The sequence below is a fragment of the Trypanosoma grayi genome (genome assembly GCF_000691245.1).
Source record: "Trypanosoma grayi strain ANR4 Tgr_790_V1, whole genome shotgun sequence".
In the NCBI taxonomy this organism is placed as follows: domain Eukaryota; phylum Euglenozoa; class Kinetoplastea; order Trypanosomatida; family Trypanosomatidae; genus Trypanosoma; species Trypanosoma grayi.
This window is the reverse complement of record NW_008826409.1, coordinates 5154-7916: the sequence shown is the minus strand read 5'-3', so window position 1 is coordinate 7916 and position 2763 is coordinate 5154. Positions and strand designations below refer to the sequence as shown.

General features: G+C 47.5%; 1 protein-coding gene across 1 annotated transcript; it reads left to right on the top strand.

Moving 5' to 3' along the window:
- Nucleotides 1-117: 117 nt before the first annotated feature.
- Nucleotides 118-2652, top strand: DQ04_07901040 (permease, family protein; the record flags this gene model as incomplete). The annotated part of the gene is made up of 1 exon (XM_009315351.1): nucleotides 118-2652. The coding sequence occupies one exon, from the start codon at nucleotides 118-120 to the stop codon at nucleotides 2650-2652; it is 2535 nt and encodes an 844-aa protein (XP_009313626.1).
- Between the last annotated feature and the right edge of the window lie 111 nt (nucleotides 2653-2763).

The following is a 2763-nucleotide window of genomic DNA, read 5'->3' as shown; positions in this document are numbered from 1 at the left end:
GACTTATGGTTGGGCGCAGACAACAAGCCGTGCCGTGCGGGTTGCGTAAATACGCACTGCGATGCACCAGAAGTTCGCCAACGGCTATTCGCCATCGACAGTGAACGCGAGGAGCGAATGGGCTTCGGTGTGCCATGGAAAAAACCCAAACTGCAGAGAGGCGAGGTAATTCTATCCAAAAGTGTCGCGCTTGCAGCGAATGATACCGTTGTCGGGGACACCGTTGTACTTTTTGCAGATATCAGTGGGCCACTTCGAGAAGTGGTTCAAGGCATGCCCGACCTCGTGGGCAACCAGTACAGTATTATGCCGATGAAGGTTGTCGATATTATTGCTTTTGATACCGCAAAGTTTGACGTGGTGGATTTCATCGTCATGGATTTTCACTCAATGCTTGATGTCGTCGCCGAGGGCTTGAGTCCATCCGTGAGTGAGGCGACGCGAAAAGAAGTGGCGCGGAAGAACCCAAAATGGTGTGCGACTAGCATTCACTTTAATCTCAATCCACGGGCGCGAACGAATGCGTATAAGAGTTCAGATTATGCCACCGTACGATACCACGTGACTTCCTGGGCCTCCACTATAATTGGCCCTCTTGGTTTCAATCAGCTCACAGTAGACACGCCTATTATCCGTTTTTTGTCTTCAGTGAAGTTCTTCTCACTTTTCGTTGGGCTAATCGCATCTCTCATGCTCCTTGCTTTGGCTTTCCTCAGCCTTGTGCTCATTTACTCACTTCTTAATGTGGGTGTGGAAACACGAGTGTATGAATTGGGTATTCACCGTATGCTAGGCTTCACACGGGAGAGTTTGGTGCTGATGGTGCTAACAAACGCGTACTTCTTTACGATACCAGCTTGGATTGCTGGTCTCGCTATTGGGCAGCTAATATATCTTGGACTACGCTCCATTGTCAGTGCCATAATTTCCGTGCAGCTCCCTCTGCTCGTTCCTGGGGAAGCAATTGGATGGGCGACGTTTGCTGGTCTAATGCTCCCACTTATTGGTTCAATTCTTCCCATTATCTCGCTCGTCTCTCAAAATCTCCCGGATGCTCTGAATTCTTCTCGTGGTAAGAATTCGGGTGTATTATACAAAATTGTGCGGGAGAGAGACGCAAGCGGGTTCGATATTACTATGTTTGCTCTCGGGATTGCTTTCGCTGTGTTTGGATTCCTATTGTATTACCTTTTCCCCATTGGAATGGTGCAATCGCAGCTTGCCTTGCTCTTCGGTATATTTTTGGGCGTCCTTATTGGAATGCTGACAGGTTTGGTGATACTCTCCCTAAATCTTGAGCGTCTTCTTCAATCGATGGTGTCGTATCTCTTCCTCTTCTGGGAGGGCAGCGCAGTTTTCCAGGCGGTACATGTTTGCTTGAAGGCACACAGAAGACGTAACCGTACGACGACGTTGATGTACGCGCTCTCACTTGGGTTTGTTATGTTCATCACGATTGCTGTTCAATTACAACTTCGGTCATTTCAGTACGATATGCGCAGAGCAACAGGCGCTGAAGTAGTGGTTTCATCTGACTCACTGGCCTTAAGGCATCTCGGGCCCTTTGCCATGTTTGTGAAGACGCAACTGAGTGCTGTCACGGCGTTGACTTACCTTTCGCGGTCTATCACTTACGGTAAGCCTCTGCAGAACGTCACCTTGTCATCACCAGGGAGGTTTCGAACAGTATTGGCAAGGGGTGTCCGCGGTGTTCCGCCCAACTTCTTTGAAGTCCTCGACAAGAAGTTCCTCTTGGTGGATAGGTACAACCGGCGTAGCAGACAGTACTCTCTCGCTGGTGCTCTTTACACAGAAGGACGAAACCAATTGATTATGTCAGCTTCAGCTTACTCAACGATAAATTCAAACTCACTTGAAGATCCCATGATGCTTGTGACAGCGTTGACTACCAATACTGTTAAGAAGACTGCAAAAAGTGTGCGATATGCAGTGCAGCCGTCTGCGGTGCTGAGTGCCGCTCCCCATGTGACAATGTCAAAGTTCCGTAGTGTGGATTGTGATGTTTTGGTTTCCTACCCTACTGCTCTTCGCGTCAGTTCAATAGATTACCTGAGTGTTCGCAGTATTGCCTTGGAGTCCGTGACACTTCGAGTCCCTGATCCACGTCGTTTGAGTTCGGTTTCTCGAGCGGTAAGCAAATACCTAACGAATAGCAGGTTTGAGTATTATTCGGTTCGTGACGATGCATCAACTACCGAGTACTTGAGCATTGCAGAAAATATAATGGGTTTCTTTTTCACCTTCACGCAAGTTATGACCTTGGCAATCTGCTTCTTTTCACTTCTCAGCAGTATGACGGCAAACGTGATGCAGTCGTCGAAAGAAATAGGAATTTATCGCTGCATTGGTATGACAAAGTTTCAGATTTACAGGATTTTTGTGTGGGAAGCGTTTACCGTTGTTGTTGCTGCTGGGATCATGGGTGTTGTTGTAGGAGTGGTGGTGGGCTACACTATGCAACTTCAGAATTATCTGTTTACACAACTGCCAGTGCCGCTTTCGTTTCCTTATTTTCAGGTTGTGACCATTGTCATAATGGCAGTTGCTGCGGCTCTTCTGGCAAGCTATGGGCCCGTTGCGCTCTTAATGCGTCTCCCATCCATCACCCACATCCTGCGTCGTACAGTTTGAAGTCGAAAATGTAAAGAAGTTTTTTGATGGCACCGTTGCAGTTTGTTTTTTTCCTGTTGTTGTCCTCTTTTCTTTTTTTGTGGGAGGGTGAAAGGAGTGTTTTTTTTTTTT